Raw genomic sequence first — 17215 nt, forward strand, 5'->3', positions numbered from 1 at the left:
TAGAATCCTTTTTATTCTCCTACTTTCAAGAGCTTTCTGAATAGGCAAAAGAACTAATTAACTGAGGCATGACTATATAACAATTTATTTTATGCTTCTAACCATCCAGTTCACTCGGTGAAGACTGCATCGATTGGGACTTTAGGAAGAACCCGACCTCCTATGCCAGTGGTAGTCCCCAGTGCCCCTGATGTGCAGGAGACCACCAGGATGCTTGAGGACTCAGAAAGCGTAGGTACTCTTACACTGCCAGGGGCTTTCTTTGGCAGTGCTTATCAAACTGTGGCAAATCTCTCCTTGTGTGATACCTGTAATCTTTAGTAATGTCTGCATGAGACTTGCGAAGGCAGAGGATAATGAGGCTGCTGACTTCCACCAAGTGCCATTGCCTGTTAACCGATATTAAAAAAATCTAGTGCAAATACCTTCTACACAAGGCAGTAAATTCAGAGAATAAGCACTTAAATGGCAAGTACTAGTAGTACTTTCTAAATCTGAAAATTACTGAAGAGCAGTACCTTCCTTCCTAATTACACAACACTAAAACAGATGCAGTGCTTCCACCTATTCCAGTCCACAAAGCCCATTCAGTCAAACACTGAAAAACCTCTGACAGTATTTTGGCTGAGCTGATGCCACTAGCTGAACACAGAGTAATGTTCTCTGGGACCTCCTTTCTTGACTCGTGCTCACTGCTCTGGTTTCTGTGAGCCTTTCGCAATTACAAGAGGAAAGACAGATGCAGTCTCTAGCCCTAGTCTTTTCGTTCTCTGCAGTACATAGTGCCTAATGGAGCTTTGGTTTGTGACTTGGGCTTCTATATGCAGGCCTCCGTACTGGAGCTGTAGAAGTGCCCTGCACATCTGTTTTTTGCCTGCTTATCTTGATGTAAAGAGCATCTTTGTTCATGGAGCTGAAGGCCTCCAACAGTGCCTTTTGCTCTTCTGTGCAGCTTAAGATGTGTTCATGCTCGTGTTGAGATGTCATTTATTGCCGTCTGTTTTGCAAGCGTACTGTGCTTGGATCCCATTAAAGTCACGCAGCTGCAGCTTCCTGTGCTGCTGCAGAGCATCCAGAGTGTCATTGCAGATGGAAATTTAGCACGAATGCCAAAATGTTTAAAGCTATCATCCCAAACATGTTTTTAGATACTCATATGAAAGTGTTCTGACTGGGGGAAAAATACAACCAACTGTTGGTCTTTTAGAAATAGCTTTTAAGAAGCAAGGATGTTTTGGGTGTCAGATGCTGGAAGAGCTGTTTTCCTTTCAAATTGCAAGCCAAGAAGTACTGTATTAGCTATTGTATTACTGCTACAGGAAATGCTTGGTTTTAATTATTTTTTCCTTTTTTTCTTGTTTCCTTACTGTCCTTTGGTTTTGTTACCCTCTTGGTTTTATTTCTGTATGCGCTGGTCTAGAAACTGTATGCATGCTTGATTTGGTGCACTTTTGCCCTTCTGTCTGGTTGTCACTTCTACTTTATTCTTTCTTTTGCTTGGTACAAAAGATACAGTCACTAGTTTGTTCATCAACAAATCTGGAATATTTAATTATAGGCATTAATAAGTTGTTATAAGATAAAGTCATCACAGTATACTAAATATTAGTTATAAGTATGAGTTTTAAAAATCAGGATGAGGTAGTGATTTGAATTGATTCTGGTTTTATGAGAGCCTGTAGGAATGAGTCTGAGTACTTCCAGCTCGCTGCTATTTATCATTGTCAGTAGTTGGCAGATAATGTGTTAGACACAGGACAGAGATGAATTTTCTAGTACAGTCTAGATTGCTTGGTAAACTGGAAAGTGCCTGCTGCATTCATTTCTATTTAAATTAAAGAAAAAAGTTTGTATCTGAAAGCAAAGGAAGTGAGATTGCAGTCAGGGTCGAGGGCTCTACTCTGGGAAGGACTTCAGGTGTATGGTACGCAGGCAGCTGAGCAGTAGCTTCAGTACTAGAAGGTCTAATAATGGACCTTAAATACATAGAGCAGAAACTATCAAGCAGGAGAGGAGTTGTGTTGCTTCTGATTCGGCATTAGCAGAGCTGGTACAGGAATACCACAGGCAGCCCAGCTTGCCTTCAGTGAAAATGGCATTGGAAGAGCAAAGAGGGTTTGGAGAAATGCTCCAGGAACTGCACAGTACTGGGAAAGACTTGGTCATCTTAGAAAATGTTTTAAGATTAACTAATCCATGGTGATCTATCTACGTAGATGCACAGATAAGAGTGATAGCTGTTCACCGTAGCTGAAGCCAGACAGTTGAGCTAGACAAGGGAGTATGAATTTAGCAAGCATAATGATTATCAAAACCATTTTACTGAAGTGCTTGCTTTGACCTTTTTTCCAATTAAATTGGGAAGGTTTTTTAAAAATATCTTCCTTTTGTTCAAAGGAGGCTGTTATCTTGAAGCAGGAATTGATACAAGGAAAACAGATAAGATGATCACAGTCTTAAATTTCAGTGAAATCATGAATCACTATTGGGGGAAAAAAAAAAAAAAAAACCAAAACACCCGAAACAAAGACATTCAGCTTGCAAAGGAGTGTGGGCAGGACCAGGCAGTGTGGCTGGGGAGGTGGGGGCCTGCAGCAGCACTGCACCCAGGCTGGGGGGCTGCCCCGGGGCCAAGTGGGGATGTCAGTGGGTGACCTGACGTAAGTAACTTGGCGGCATTAGGTTAACAGTTGGACTCTGTGATCTTAAGGGTCTCTTCCAACCAAACTATTCTATGAAAAAGGTCTGCACTTAAAATAAGAGTCAAGTTATTAATTCCTGCAACTGTTGCTAAATCTGCTTCTGCTTATTTATGTGCCAGGGTCACAGTTACACTAGAATCACTGACAATTTCTTCTTATTCTGTCCGTCTATTAAAGGAAGCAAGTAATCTTGTCAATAATTCTTTACATCTGCCACAGAATTATGAACCGGATGAGCTGACCAAAGAGATGGCCCACCTGGAAGGACTTATGAAGGACCTTAATGCCATCACTACAGCATGACCACCTTCACCAGGACATGACTCCAGACAGCTTCACAAGTCTTAGGACTCAGCCTTGGAACACAAGGAATTGTACAGAGGGAGAAAAAAAATAAAGAAAAAACAAACAAAAAAAACCAAACAAAAAAACAGAAAGAGGGACAGCACATGAGAACATACACAGAAAGCAAACGAACCAACCAGTGCATCTGTGCTACAGCTGGTCAAAGAGAGATGACCTTTCTTGTCATTGTCCTGCAATGAAGTCATTGCCAAGTGGAATTCCATTTACCTGCTGAGACCATGCAGGATGGGACGCATCAGCCTGAAATCCAGCATCCAGATAAAAGGAAAAAAAGTGGACTTCATTGGTTTGGGTTTTTTTTTTTTCTGATCAGGTTTTGTCTCAGTGGTGTGATTGCCCTGCCTTTTCAGTGTTGGACATTCGCATTTATGTACAATTTTATTTGTGTTTTTATTTTATCTTTTTTTATAAAAAAGAAAAAAATATTGTTAAAAAAAAAGAGAAACTGTTGTTTTTCCACAGCCTAGACTGACGTTTGACTGCTTGTTCTATTGTGTATGAAAAATCATTGCCAGCGTGGGTTGTTCTGTTTTTGTTTTTTATTCTGCGTATAATTATGTCCCCTTCTGGCAGTTAATCCATGGCCTTTTGGGATGCTGCACTGCTATTTGTAAGCTTTTTTTTTATTTTTTTATATTATAATTATTAAAAGCCTGACTTTCTCCTCTCATCACTGTGAGATTACCAGTCTGTTTGAATTGAATTGAAATGTAATTTGAAAGGCTTGTTTGTCGCTTTTTGTGCAGTTTCAATATTTTGAGTGGGGAAAAGTAGATGGGGAAGGGGAGGGGATCCAGTGGGAGGTTTCATAATTGTTGTTTTCCTGTCTTTCTACATTGATTTGAAAGACTGAAGAAAATGAAAGCATCTTCTGTAACATCCTTCCTTGTAACTTCAGCATACTGTGTCTCTGGTTACTGAATTGCAGTGAGAGTCTCATTTAGAAACATTAAAAAATTCCTCCTGTAAAGTAGGGTTCCTTATGTTTAGATGACACTACAGCTTCTTTTGGCAACAGTGCTCTATTTTGTTGTTAATTTAAAGATCACATCATGAAACTTTCAAGTGCAGATTGAGCGCTCATTCAGCATGGAGAGCTTAGCACAGACAGCAGTGCACAACACTTCCCTGCTGGTGGTGCTTGGGTTTGAGCTACCTGGACCTCCCAGAAGCAGAGAACTGTGAACCTCTTCTCATCAGCACATACCATATCTTACTTCTGAGAACACTACATGTCCACAGGATCCTTCAGCCGCAAGTCCAACCCCAGTGCAATTTCTGTATCCCAGGCCATTTAAACAAGAATCCTTCTCTTAAGGATTCTTCGGAGATGTAAGCAAGGCAAAAATGTATTTTTTACACTTTTGAAACCATTTGAAAAGAAAACCAGTATTAGCGACTCGGGTGCTGATCACATATCTGACTAAAAAGGAAGGAAAGTTAAAAGGGAGCTCCCATAGAAGGGGAAGGAAAAGGGTTTTTTCTTTTCCCCTTGTATGATTGCCTGGTTCTGCCAAACGCCACAAGGAGGAATAGAAAGGCATAGAAAGAGGGACAGTATTTTAAGAAAAAAAAGGAAGGAAAAAAAACCCCAGTACCCAGCTGCCTAACAAACTTGTGTGCAATTCCATTTTTAAGATGAAAGGAAACTCAAACCTTACTGATGATTCAGATGGAGAATCTGTTCCTTCTGAGCAGTCGGGTTTGTGATCTCAGATGCTCAGTGATACCGATGGGGGACACGCAGGTACCAAGCACTTCAGGTGCGGGGCGCTGCTGCTGTAGCCCACAGTGCCTCTGCTAGGTGGCTGTACCTGTAGGAACATTAAGAGAAAATACTGTAACCTTCTTAAATTTAAATAAAAACCCAGAAACTTTGCTTCATGTATTTTCTTTTATCCATTTGACTAAAACTAGAGCTCAGCCCATTTTCGTAGTCCCTGTCACTGAGAGAAAGGAGAGCTGATGAATCATCCTGGAGAGCAGCAGGGGTTTATGTTGTAGCTTTACTTCCTTTCTTTTCCTGGACTCTTTGTGTTGTCATTTCTAGGACATTTGCTGGGTTTATTTATTTGAGGGGGGGAGGGAATCAAATGAATTGGAGCACTGTGGGCCACCTGGATAATTGATGTTTGGACTTTTAATCAATACAATTCAGGACAAAATAAGCTACAGAATATGTATTTAAATAATAAAGTACGCACCCTGTCCTGAAAGGAGGGAGTGCATGTTTTCCTTTGCCTATTTTTTACCTATACCCAAAGAAATACCATCATACATACACAGTATTCTTAACTGGTGGGTCTTTGTGAATATTACTTATGTATAACACCATGAATGTTAATATTGTCATTGAAATTGGGGAGGGGGAATATTTTTAATGATAAAACAACTGTTCAAAGTTGGTTTTTTAAGGTTAAACTAAAAGAAAAAACATTTATTCAATTCAGTGTACAATCTGTATTGCACTTTTTCACATTTTAATGCTACGTTTTCTTACATATCCTGTGATTTTAAATTTGGAACATTGTGTATCCTTGTAGTGTCATAGTCAAGCTGTTAAGTGACAGCTTCCCTCAGAGACCTTTGGGGAAAAAACCAAACTTGTATATTGTTTTATGATTCTCATGTAGAATAATTTTGAGGACTGCTGTAGATGTCTACCTTTCTGTACAAATTTTTTTGCTTTTCTGTAGTATTTGCTGTATACTCTATGGCTTTTTTTAATACCTTCATGTTTATTATTTTGTATTGGACATCCAATACACTTTTTTTAATCCAATCAAATTCTGGTCTGCTTGGAGAGTTTGTTCTGTTTTTAATTAATCCTATACTTTTTGGGGCCTGCCCGCCCCCCAGTCACTATGGTGACCAGGCTTGGAATTTTACTTGCTCCTTTTTTGTTGTGGTTTGGGAGTCTGGCCCACCTTGCCCTTGCGCAACCACTGAGCATGCAGTATCTTTCTGGCTAACACCTCCCATTTCAAAGCTCAGTAGCAAAAGTATCACCTTCTAACAAGCAAGCATCAGAAGGAAAGGTTTTTAATCACTGAAATACAGCCTTAGTAAACCAGTAAAATCACAAAAAAATAATATTATCATTCTTTGAATATAGCCCTTTCTGTGTATGGATTTTAAAGTGCAGTAATTGATACCCTTACTGTTACCCTCATGCTAACTCCAAACACTTTCAATACTAGAGATTCACACTGGTCATCAGCCTCTTCATCACTTTCCCCAGTTACTTATGTCCCATGTTCTTGGGTGCATTAGATCACTCCTTGTCCTGTCCTGACCTCTACTAACAGGAGTACAAGATCTTGCATTGTCTTACAGCCCCTGCTCCACCCCCACCCCCTATTTTGCTGGTCAGATCCTCCTGTTGCAGCCACACCGAGGTCTGGGGTGGGAACCCTGAGGGAGTGCCGTGACCCTGCGGCTGCTCAGGGACTTCCTAGCCATGCTAGAACTGGGCTGCACATGCATCTGCATACAGGAGAGAAGTAGGGAACCAGGGCGTTAACCATGAAGCTGAGAGTGTCGCAAGGCACACGAGGCACATCCAAGACGCAGACAGGCAGAGTGGATACAGAAAACACCCAAACCCTACCCTCTGCTTACTAACCTCTAGCGTGAAAAGGGAGCATTTCTTACTAGGCTAGCCCAGATAATTTGCTGCGCTACTTGCTTTGCACATCAAGACAGATGAGGAAGCGAGGGTGTAACGAGGTGTTCATCGGGTAGCCCATTTTAAGACAGGCAGAAGTAACCCCTGCCGAGAGCCGCGCACCCTGCGCGGGGGCAGTGCGGGACGGGGACACTAGAGGGCAGCGGTGACCCGCCGCAAGGCAAGCGGCACCGCAAACCCACAGCCACCAGCTTTGCATCCTCCTGGAAGCGAGTAAATTGTTTCTCTTCAGCCTCTGTTAAAGAGACTAACATCAGTGATGCTTCCTTGCTAGTAGCAGCTCAGTAAATAACTCGAGCTGCAGACTCGCGGGTTTTCATGCCTAGCGTGGCTTGCCTTGAGAGCACTTTGGCTTCCGACACAGAAGCAAGAGGATGCCCCAAACGCAACACTACCAGGCTTTTTCCCATTAAGAACAGCTGCCTGTCTTAAGACAAATTGAGACTGGATTTAAACTAACTCACAGCAAATGACTGTTCATCTCAAACAAAAGCATTCCTGTAGGGGCTCAGCTGGATTTAACTAAACTACCCTTGCCTAAAACATTCAACCATTACAGCTCTTCTGTGGGGCCAGGTCTCCCCTAATCCAGCATAGGCTTCAGCCAGGTTATGTCTCCCTTTACTACATGTGAGTTCACACCCCTGCAGCCTGTGACTCTTAAAAGCCAAATCTTGAACTGCTGTGTGACTCTCTAGAACCTTCCATAAGCAGACACAGCAAAATTCCTGCCTCCAAAAAAGCGTGCCAGCTCTTCAGTGTGATGGGACACCCTGGAAGTCAAGGGGACAATCAGCCTAGCAAGCAAACATGCAGAGCTGACAGGGCAGAGGCAGCAGACAGCACCAGTGGGTTCGGAAAAGGAAAGCCAACCCTTGGCAGGCACAATGTGTAGAAGTGGCAAGAAGAACATGAGCATAAGAGTGAAAGGGTGGCAAACACCCACAGATCCAGACTGTACACCTCCCTTTGGAAAAGCCTGAGTGTGGTAGAGTGCCAGGAGACAAACTAAAATGCCATGAGTGGGACAAAAGAAGGATTCAGCCTACTCTGAGTGCTACTGGGCCACCTGGCTGCGGGGGGAGCATTCCCCACCAGCTGAGAGAGATTCTCTGATCAGGACTCCCTCCATGCACAGGTGCCCAACTCATTTCCACAGGTGGGGCTGCAGCACTTACACTAGGACAATAACCTATTCCCTGTTTTTTAGTAATTGAGAATCAACTTTTTCCAGTTCTTCCCAATTTCAGATCCTGTTTCCCAACCTTCTCCTACCACACACTGCCTTTCCTCCAGGCCTTCCTCTCTTTAGGGACAGTGGCCCAAACGGCTGGCTCCCATAGGGCTGCAATTTAGAGCAGACACCATTTTTCTTTGGTAATCTCTTAGGAGGAAATTCTGTTCCCCAACCCGGCTGTCTCAGAACATCCCACCTTCAGTCAGCTGCCAGGTGGCCACTGGCTAAGGGGATGCTGCAGCATGCTCTGCCCGTAGGAGGTTGGTCACGACAGCAGTTTAACCACGACCCTTTTGTTCAGCACACAAGTGCACCAGTAACACTGCTGCTGGCCTGCAAACATCATGTAGTGCTGCTCTAGTACCTGCAAACCCTCACCACCCGAACCAGACACAAGACAGCCCTGCTTACAATATCCTGCAGCAACCCCATCACTGCGAAGGCTGGGAGAGTTAAATGAGACATGCTAGAGGTGCAGCAATAAACTCATCACACATTAACTTAGTCCAAATCAGTATTACTCACGCTTAGCAGGCTCCAGGCAAGGGAAGACTGGACTGCCACAGGCTCTTCTACCTGGAGGCTTTGCTGTGTCCCTTGCGTTCTTTCATTTCAGGATGGCTGTCAGTGCCTCCACCTCCTATGATTTCATCATTCTGTGAAGAGGGGGTGAGGTCTTGAGGTCTTCTGTCCTGGGCTGCAAACCTGAGAGGAAAAGGAGAAGCAACCCCTTTGTAACCTCAGTCACTGTCCCTGGCTGGCAGGGCCCTTGCAGACAGAGCTGGGACATTCGTGTGTGTTGGAAAGCTCTGATGTGAATTCAGGCCCCTCTTAGGACCCTTTCACAAGGAGCATGAGACTGCTGAGGGACCTCAGCCTCCCAAGGGCACTGCTAATACAGACATCCAGGTCCCTTCTTGTAGCAGGACAGGGGACCGGGGTGGGGGCACTGGACTCTGGGGACCCAGCACAATCTGGGGGGGTTGCAGGACATGGAAGTTTGTCCTTTGCCTCAGCAGAGCCTGGCTGTGATCAGACATGTGCCCTGGCCAGGGAGAGCTTGGAGAGGGGTTTCCCCAGTGGAACAGGGGAACTGTGGATGGCTGCATCCCCGACAGCTCTGTCCCAGCCAGCATCATCCCCAGTCCCCGCATCCTTGTATGCGAGGAAAACACCAGACCCCATTTCTCCTCTGTGGGCACCGTCACCATGGTAACAGCATCCACTTAATCTGGCCAAGCTCTGTGCTGCTGAGGATGGCGAGGCTGGGGAGGCTTCCCTCCTGCACAGGGGTTTCCCCAGCAGCTCTGCTGTTCTATGAGGCACAGCCCCAGTCCCACATTGCTCCTATCGATCTCGTCACTGTCATGAAGATTTGGAGCCTTGTGACCAAAACCCCCCATCACTGCAGAAGGGCACTGAGGTATGGGCAGTAAGCAGCTGCCAGGGAAACCTTCCCCAGGGGCTCTCTGCTTCCCCAGTGCCATCTGTAAACCCTCTGACAGCACCCCGCAACCTCCAGGGCTGCTCTGGTGTTATCCTGTGTGGGGGTGTCACTGCTGTGCCCCAGGAAGAGCCACCCTACCAGGCCCAGGGAGCAGGATCCATCCAGCAGCTGGGCCATATCTTACCCTCCCCAGCCTGGGCCCTCTCCCTTTCATCTCCCTCTGCCTCTACCCAGCTGCTCTTGCTCCTCTGGAGCAACCCAAAAGTTCTGGTGTTTCCCTGTCCTCTTCTGAGGAGGAGATAGCCCTTGCAACATCCCCCTGCCTAGAGACCAGGCTAGAGGCACAGAAGCACCAGGAGCTGCTTCACAGGGGCTCCCTTGGCTGCATCCCCCCCAGACCCCTACAGCATTTGCTGTCCTCCCGTGCCCAGCTCTGGGCACCAGCACAGATAACCAGGGTGGTTCTTCCCAGCCCAGCCTGCCCAGGCTCCCCAAGCAGCTAATACCTGGCTTGCAGCATTTCACCCAGCCCCTAGCGCTGCCTTTTCAGCAAGCTCCAGCAGCCAAAGGCTGTGATGGGCTGTAATGTACAGGGTTACTGAGCTGAGGCCACCACATCCCCACGTGGGATCAGCCATGGCTGGAAGGGGAAAAAACATGCTGCTGCAGCTGGTACTGGTGGAGCAGGGCTGGGTGCACGGGGAAGGCAGCGAAGCCGAAAGGACAAGGCACCCCTAAACACAGAAGTGGGGGGTAATGCTGCCCAGTCCCAGCTCCAAACCCGGTAGCACTGAGGGGACCCTAAAGACAGAGCACACAGCCCAGGTACCAACACGCTGCAGCATGTGGCACCTGCCAGACCCTTTTGTTCCAACCACGCCAGGCCCACCTCTAAGCAAAGGGCAGTCACAGCCAGGGTCCCCAGTGCAGACTCAGAGCCAACCTTTCCCCAGCAGTTGCTCCCAGAAACCAGGAAATTAGGACCACCAGCATCCCACAAAATATGAGCTCACAGACAGCAAACCACCCCAAAATCCCCACCACCCCTCTTACCTAGACCTGGAAAAGCTCACTATGAGTGAGCCAGGGACCGTGTGGAACCTGCCCCTCCCTCCCCCCTCAGGTGTGTCTCATCTCCAACCCCAGGGCCAGGGCCCCCTCCCAGCTGTAGGGCATTAGTCTGAGTACCCAACTGAACTGCTGCTCCTCGCTGTGGGCTTGTTCTGGCCACCTGTTTGGGCTTTGTTTTGCAGGCCAAGCCGGCTGGTTTACAGCCTTTTCCAGCCAGGGCTGCTTTAGGTGCTGTGTGAGACATACTATGAGCCATTGAGATCTAGTCAAATCCAGCACGAAAACAACAGCATCATGACAAACTAGAGCTGGATGCTGAGGCCCCAGTGCCTGTGATTGATGGGCTCTTGGAGGATATTCCTGAGTCTCCAAGATTAGTGTCTGCCTGTTTTCATACTACTTGAACAAAACCCTGTGATTCTAGAGACCATTTTGCTGGAGGCAGGGAGGAAAAAATGTGTATGTTGTGCCCATGCACAAATGCCTCCAGGTCTTCCTGTTCATCCCCGGGGTATCTGCAGCTCCTACAGGGGCCCTTGGGGCGACATTCAAGCCTTCATGGTAGAGCTGATTAAAAGCTACATGTTAAGCATCTTTCTAGAGCCAAGTATGTATGTCTTCAGTCACCACAGCCTTTTCAGGAGCATAAGACTTACAGTGACATGAAGTAAAAAAGACATGATCTTTGCCACAAACCATGAGCTGCAAGAGGGGCCTGAGACACCAGGGAAAGGTTAATAATCTATCAATCAGGGACAGTGTTCCTGCCTGGCAGTGCAGCCGTGCTGGTCAGCAATGTCCTTCCTCCAACACAGTACACCCTCCCTCCCCAGGCTGGCCGGGAGTCCTGTGCTCCTGGCTACACATTCAGGCTGATCCCAGGGAGGGAAGTAGAAATGCTTATAAAGGAGCGGCACTGAAGCCCTGTCCTTCATCTTTCCTCCATTGCTAAAAGCAAGAAGTCACTCCCAAGTCTGCTAGGCCCTTCTGACTCTGGTGGGTTTGCTCCAGCAACACCAGGATGTGCTGTACCCCCCACCCCATGCTGGGTAGTAGGGGTGAGCTCCTCTGTCCTAGACAGCTGTTTCCAGGATGGTGAGGCAGCTGGGCCAACTGGAGCATCAGCAACAGCAAAGAGCAGCTCCCATCTCCAGCTCCCCCACTCTCTGGTGAGCCACCCCAGGGGCTGTAGTGGCCCACACAGCGCAGCAGAGGAGCATGTCAGCACTCAGCCTCTGCAGAGAGGATTTGACAGTGATGGGCATGCACAAGGCCAAGAGCTGACAGCATCCTTTGGCCACAGCAGGCGGCCAGCGTGGGTAGATGGGACACCTGAAAGCCAGCACCTGGTCTGGGGAGGGCAGCTGGCCATGCCCTCCCATGGACCACCCCCACTAGCCCTGCATGCTGTCACAGACAGAGCTGGAGGGGGAAAGCACAAGCGGACCCCAGAGAGGCTGCTGTGAGCTGTGTGTGGATGAGCCCCAGCCATTCCCATCACATCTGAAGAAAGGGGGTGTATAAAAACAAAATAAAAGGGAAGAGGGGAAAAATGACCCTGAAGAGCTCTCTAATTTGCAGCACAGTCAGGAATGTCAGCTTCCCAGAGAGGTGAAGGCATTTAGACATGTGGCACTGGGAGATGCTGTTAACACCTTCCTGCCTAGCACTGCAGGACAGCTTCAGGGAGCTCCCATTCCCTGCCCAGCTGACAGGGCAGGGCACACACAGCATGGCTGCCTTGGTGGGGGCATTTCTGGAGGAGGTGGCTGCCCCCTTCCCCCGGGCAGGAGAGCTGGGTTCTGCAGCATCCGTGCCAACAAAAGGTCACTCAGAGGAAGTCCTACAAAGGGCCTGGCATTTGCTGGGCTAAAGCTCCGATTTTAACCTACCAAGCTCAATTTTAACCTACCAAGCTCTTGTTTCTCCTCTGTTAAAACAAATGAACATCTACATCTTCTGAAAGGCTTCAGTCAATGTCTTTTCTAATCAGGTGTCTGCTAAAAGGTGGACTTGAGCAGAACAGTCACTGCTGGTGATTAGGGTCAGCTGGTAGCTGGAGGCTGAAAAGCAGCTGTTTTGCAATGCCTGCTTAAAAGAAAATCAATCTACTTTCCTGCAACTGTAAGTGGCAGAAGCAAGTTAGGATTTTCTTCCCTTAATTTACCAATAGTAGATGGTACCATATTCACCTCCATTAAAAAATCAGAGCCTGAAGTCAAAGTGGGGCTTAGGAACAGGCTCAGGTTGCTGTAATTAGTGAGACAAAATGTCTGAGGCCTCTGCAAATGATGTGACAAAACTGATGTGCATATACTCATGTGTTAAATTTCACCCCGTTTTTATCAACAGGGAGAAAGCAGGCAGTGAGGGGTTTTGTTTGAAGACACCTTGCCAATCCAGACAGCAGTCCCCTCAGATTGCTGGGAGCAGAGACAGGCAGGGACAGGGACAGTGCCTGACAGACCAGGGCCAGGGACATTGGAAAGATTCCAGCACTGTGCTGGCTCTGATCACAGCACAGCCCTGGGCAGGCCAGACCCTCAGCTCCCCCACAGATTCACTGAGGTGTTGCTAACAGGGTCATCAGGGAGGGTGGCACCGACAGCACACAGCTCATGTACAAGGTCCTGCATGTCCGGTGAGGTCTCCTAGCCCAACTCCTTAAAGAGGGAAAACATCTGGGACCTCAGACTTCAGCACTGATGGTCTGCATTGAAAAATTAGGTGGTTCTCAGCTGTGACTTGGAGCCAGACTTTGGTGTGTCCCAGCTTCTCCACTTTGTTCTAGAAAAGCAGTGTTCAGCCAAGCCTATGCCTCTGCAAGGAGCGGGTGAGTATAGCTCACAATGTGCCTAAGCGGCTCCATTTAATTTCTGCAGATGTCTCAGCAGAGGCTTGAGCTTAGAAACCAAACTGGCTGCCAGTCTCACCCTGGCTGGGGGGCCACATGCACACACAAAACCTGCCATCAGAAACTGGGCATTTCTCTCTGTGAGGAAAGGGAGAAATGTGACCAAGGAACTGCACAGCTGATGAAAGAGCTGCAAAACCACGTCCGACTACTGAGGGCAAACCCAAACAGCATCTTTCCCTGCCCTGCTTCTCTTCCCCACTGAGGGGGATTATTTAGCCCAGCTTTAGTTCAGTAGTGGAAATGACCACCCACTTCCCTGCTCACAGACCATCCCCATCAGTCACCTCAGCCAGGGATGGGGAGGCAGGATACTGGCTGCAAGGGAGTAATGGTGGATGGGGAGGGAGTCTATGGTGTTAAAAAGTGCCACCAGCAAAAATGGACTGATTGTTTGTGCTAGTACATCCCAGATCCTGAGCTTTTATCCCTGCAGCCATCACCGTAGTCCAGCTCTTCGGCAGCACTGCCCCACCAGCCTGGCAGAGGGTGTCAGTACTGGAGCAGAGCACCAGCACAGGGTTCTCAGAGTCCTGGCATGAGCTGGCCTCTTTCCTCCCTTCTCCTGGGACTCACATGGTACTGATGCCCCAGCTGAACCTCTCAGGGGCTTGGAGAGGTGGCTGCCACTCACCAATGCTGGGCAGGGAGAACTACCTTCAAGGAGAAGGATCCTGCCTCATCAGGTGCTGGGCCCAGGCTGGTGCCACCAGCTGCTGTGTCTGGTTCTGTAGCGGTGAAGCTGTAACACTGCCCTTGCCTATAGGAAGCAGAAACTCCCAGTCAACCTTTCAGCCCAAGCATGCTCCCCAGCACCTCACTGTCAGGGCTGATGAGAAGCCAACTCTGGCCCCTCTCCTTTCCCCCCCTGGGCTCCAGCTCTCTCAGCTGTAGGACTTTGCTCCCACCCTGGTGCCTCCCCCGGGATCTGTACTGCTGTCCCCGCGAGGCACATGGCCTGCTGGCAGACATGGGCTGGGCTGGAAGGATTTCTGTGCACCCCATCATCAGAACATATGAAAAATACGAACATATGAACAATATGAACTTATTATCTGTGCCCTCACCTTCCTCCCCCCTCACCATGTCTCCAGTCCCACAGGGAGGTTTTGGGGCCCCTTCAGGCACTCATGTTCTCTGCAGTGACGTGTGATGTAATGGGCAGTCTGGCCAGAGGTGGCTGTAGAGCAGCTCACGTAGGTGACCTGCTGCGGGTTTGGCAGCAGGGTACCCACAAGGTGTTGAAAAAGCCTTCTGCTGTCCTACAGGGCTGTAAGCAGTGAGATGTCACCTCTTTGCCTGAACACCATTTACTCCTGCTTCTGCCTGCAGGTGGAGGAGCAGCAGTGGGTGACCCTGCACAGGCCATGCCAGACCTAGAGTAACTCTCATTTGCTTTTTACATGCTGTGGTTTGCACACAAATGGTGGCATTGCCTTGTGCAGATCTTACCTTCCACATCCCAAAGTGATCCTCTTCCACAAGATAACAGGGATGCAGAGTCTGGCTCACACAGCAGCTCATGTCCCACTGCCACACTAGTGCCTTTAGCTGGCAGGTACAACCTTGGCCCATGGAGCTGGGTGGAGTGAATTAGTGAAAGCTGCCATTAACTTATTTTAAATGAAATATACACTATGATGTATTCATATCTTTTAAGTGGTGATTCCTAACTTACTGTCTCCCTTAAGCAAGGAGAAGAAAGGTGCAAATCCCTTTTGGACATTCAGTGGAGTACTTTGTAGAGTAGCTGTTGCCTCCTCTGAGCTCACCTGTGCTGTGAGCCTGTGCCCAGCACCATGAGACCCCTGAATTTGCAGAGAAGATATAAAAAGGAACGAACCAGGGCATGTACAACCCCATCCCCTGTGCCAGGCTTCCTGGAGACACACCAGAAATGTTGCAGGGTCTCTCTTACACTGGTTGTGACTGGGGTACAATGCTGAGTGAAGAGGTCTGCTGAGGGCCCTGCCAGGCAGACAGCCTGTCCACACAGCGCTCCAACATTTTGTGCTCAATTAACCTCATCACCTTGCTGGTCCAAACAACTAAGTGAGTTTGCAAAGAGGAAGAAAAACCTCATTTCCATGGGCTGAGCCTCAGCCTGCTTTTCACTGTAGCTCTGGCATCGCTTTCCTTCCTGTGTAAGGCTGGCTGGTGCAGGGGATCAGACAATCCCAGTGTCTGCAGGAAAGCATTGCCAGGAATAGGTCTGTTCTGTTAACTCTCAACACCCCAAAATCTCTCACAGGGTGCAAGGGGTGTAAGCTTGGGAGCCTCTGCCTCTATACCATAACCAGAAACTGTTTGCTCTTCTCCAGGAGGGAGGGAAGTGGGGTGGGCAGCTAGTCTGGGACAGTTTTCCCAAGACAAGGCTGAAAGTCCCATGAAGAGCACTGGCCAAACTGTGAGTGGGGAAAGGGAGAAATCACAGGAGCTGGTGATCCCTGTCTTTTTCCCACTCAGAGCTTCCACACCAACAGGCTGGGTCTTCACAAGGCACTGCAGGAGTGATAGGAGGTAGAGAAACCACCCTGTTGATAGGAGAGTGACTTGGCTCCGGTATCTGAGCAGTTTGTTCCTGACAGCCGGCGTGCAAGTATCATGAAATCCCACTGCGGTCTTACGTCTTTTCAATAAGATAAGGAGGCATCAGCACATACGTTAAACCAGTCAAGCCCTTCCAAGTGTGCTTTCCTACAGCTGAAGGGGCTTCTGGTTTCTCCAGAGAGTGGAGCCATGGGTTTTCTTTGGTCAGGGAAAAGCATGTCAGTGCCATCCTGATCCACAGTGGCCTAGAGCAGAGACATGGCTACCAGCCGTGTTGAAATGCTCTGGGTGAGGTAAGGATCAGACTCCATTACCTAAGCTGCATCCCTGACTCCTCTGGTATCACGCTTATCATGAGGGCCTAGTGGTTATTGTGTTACTGTGATCTCTGCCCTCAGGAAAAGCATGAGATCCTCCTGATGGAGTCCTGCCCATCCTTCTGCAACTTATGGCAGTGGGGCTGCGTCTTGAATCCCTGCTAGCTGTTCATGGAGAACAAAAAGCATGTTTCACAGGGGGGTTCTAGGAGCTCAAAGCTTGGATTTTGTTCTATTCCAGCATAAAAACCTTGAAAGTTCAAAAATCTTCTGTGAAATGTGATTTTAGAAGCAATTTTTGATTGGGCAGGACTGAGTCACAATCCCAGTTTCATCTGTAAAAGTAATGGCATGTAAAATAAAAACATTCATTCTGAAAGGCAAAACATTTTACTGCCTGAACTTCCCTCACTGACACTCCAGGACAACTGACCCACCATGGCAGAGCCATCTGGTTTCAAGGGAATGGCATTTTCCAATTAAAAAATTTGGTTTACTCTTTCCTCACCAGCTCTGCTCATTTACAACCACACCAGGTCAGAGAATTGATGGAGGGAGCCTAAACCATCAGAAGCAGGAGGCAAGAGAAAAGAAATGTCCTGCTTGGACCGAGCCTGTGGTGTGCTGTGTCAGGGGGAATGTGTCAGTGCGTGTCAGTGCATCCTTCTCTGCAAAATACTGATTTCACTCATGGCCTGGGGGCTCCTTTTTTTTCCACCTTCAGCATTGGGAGACCTGGTAGAGAAGGTTCTGGACCTTGCTCTTATCTCAGCAGAAATGACACACTTATGCCAGGTCAGCAAATTCAAGTCTTTCAGAGGCTGGGATAAATGTCAAAGGGCTAAATGCAAACATGGCATGAGAAGGTACAAAGAAAATGAGATTTCAGAGAAGGAAAAATGAATGTGAGACCATCAGCAAAG

The 17215-nt window shown here is 47.9% G+C and overlaps 1 protein-coding gene across 1 annotated transcript in view; it reads left to right on the plus strand.

Moving 5' to 3' along the window:
* The window catches only part of NEO1 (neogenin 1), a 211954-nt gene extending 207306 nt beyond the window's left edge, over nt 1–4648 (plus strand). The window contains 2 exon segments of the mRNA XM_037394077.1: nt 110–231; nt 2922–4648. Coding sequence (XP_037249974.1) covers nt 110–231; nt 2922–3005 — 206 coding nt within the window. The 3' untranslated portion in view covers nt 3006–4648.
* Nucleotides 4649–17215: the final 12567 nt, after the last annotated feature.

Source organism: Falco rusticolus, chromosome 7 (genome assembly GCF_015220075.1).
Source record: "Falco rusticolus isolate bFalRus1 chromosome 7, bFalRus1.pri, whole genome shotgun sequence".
In the NCBI taxonomy this organism is placed as follows: Eukaryota; Metazoa; Chordata; class Aves; order Falconiformes; family Falconidae; genus Falco; species Falco rusticolus.